At 64.4% G+C, this 980-nt stretch overlaps 1 protein-coding gene across 1 annotated transcript; it reads left to right on the forward strand.

Moving 5' to 3' along the window:
- Nucleotides 1-406: 406 nt before the first annotated feature.
- LOC103776558 (homeobox protein Nkx-6.3-like) lies at nucleotides 407-883 on the forward strand (the record flags this gene model as incomplete). The annotated part of the gene is made up of 2 exons (XM_008944072.1): nucleotides 407-576; nucleotides 653-883. Coding segments are annotated over 2 exons (401 nt in total), but the record flags the coding sequence as incomplete, so codon positions are not given.
- Between the last annotated feature and the right edge of the window lie 97 nt (nucleotides 884-980).

Below are 980 nucleotides of genomic sequence, written 5' to 3' on the forward strand. Positions count from 1 at the left end.
TCTCCTGCCAGCTCCTGGCACAGCTACAAGCCGGCCAGCCCTGCCTACCTTCCTGTCACGCATCCTGCAAGGTGTGGGACATGGCGGCACGGTGTTCCCAGTGCTGCGTGGCTCAGGGGCCATGCGCTGCTGCTAAGAGCCCTTATGTCTCAGCACAACAAAGCAGCACTGCCCCTGAGCAAGAGGTGCGCAGCCCAGCCCTGGCCCTATGGGGCCCACAGGAAGGGCAGCTCAGCCCTCCTGGGATGGGGCTGAAACTTTGAGGCCAGAATATTTTGGATGGGAGGGCTCTGTGGGCGCTGAGGGCTGGCGGGTGTGCTGGTGCCGTGTTCAGGGAAGTGAGAGCTGTCCAAGCAGCGTGCTGCAGAGCGGCCAGGTGCTCACCCACCCCCCCGCTCTCCCACAGCCCCTGCTCACCTCACTGACAGCATCCACAAGAAGAAGCACACACGCCCAACATTTACGGGGCACCAGATCTTTGCTCTGGAGAAGACTTTTGAGCAGACCAAGTACCTCGCAGGTCCGGAGAGAGCACGGCTGGCATATTCCCTTGGCATGACTGAGTCCCAGGTGAAGGTGAGTGTCGGTCCTCGCATGGCACGGGGCATACGGCGTGGTGGCTGCTAACCGAGCCGTGCCCACGGGGCGCTAGGTCTGGTTCCAGAACCGACGGACCAAATGGAGGAAGAAGAGCGCCCTGGAGCCCTCCTCATCCTCACAGCGGGTGGGGGGCTCTGGCGGAGAGCGGGCAGCCTCTGAGCCGGAGGATGACGAGTACAACAAGCCCCTGGACCCCGACTCGGATGATGAGAAGATCCGGCTGCTGCTGAGGAAGCACCGCGCAGCCTTCTCGGTGCTGGGCTTGGCCACACACAGCGGCTGAGCGCCAGCACAACCCACCCCTCTGGGCCATGGGGCGCCCGGCCCGGCCCGGCCGCCTGCTTCCTGCCAGGGGGTGACCCCCAGAAGCTGGCTTGCTG

Source organism: Merops nubicus, unplaced genomic scaffold, assembly GCF_000691845.1.
Source record: "Merops nubicus isolate BGI_N331 unplaced genomic scaffold, ASM69184v1 scaffold47340, whole genome shotgun sequence".
NCBI lineage: Eukaryota > Metazoa > Chordata > Aves > Coraciiformes > Meropidae > Merops > Merops nubicus.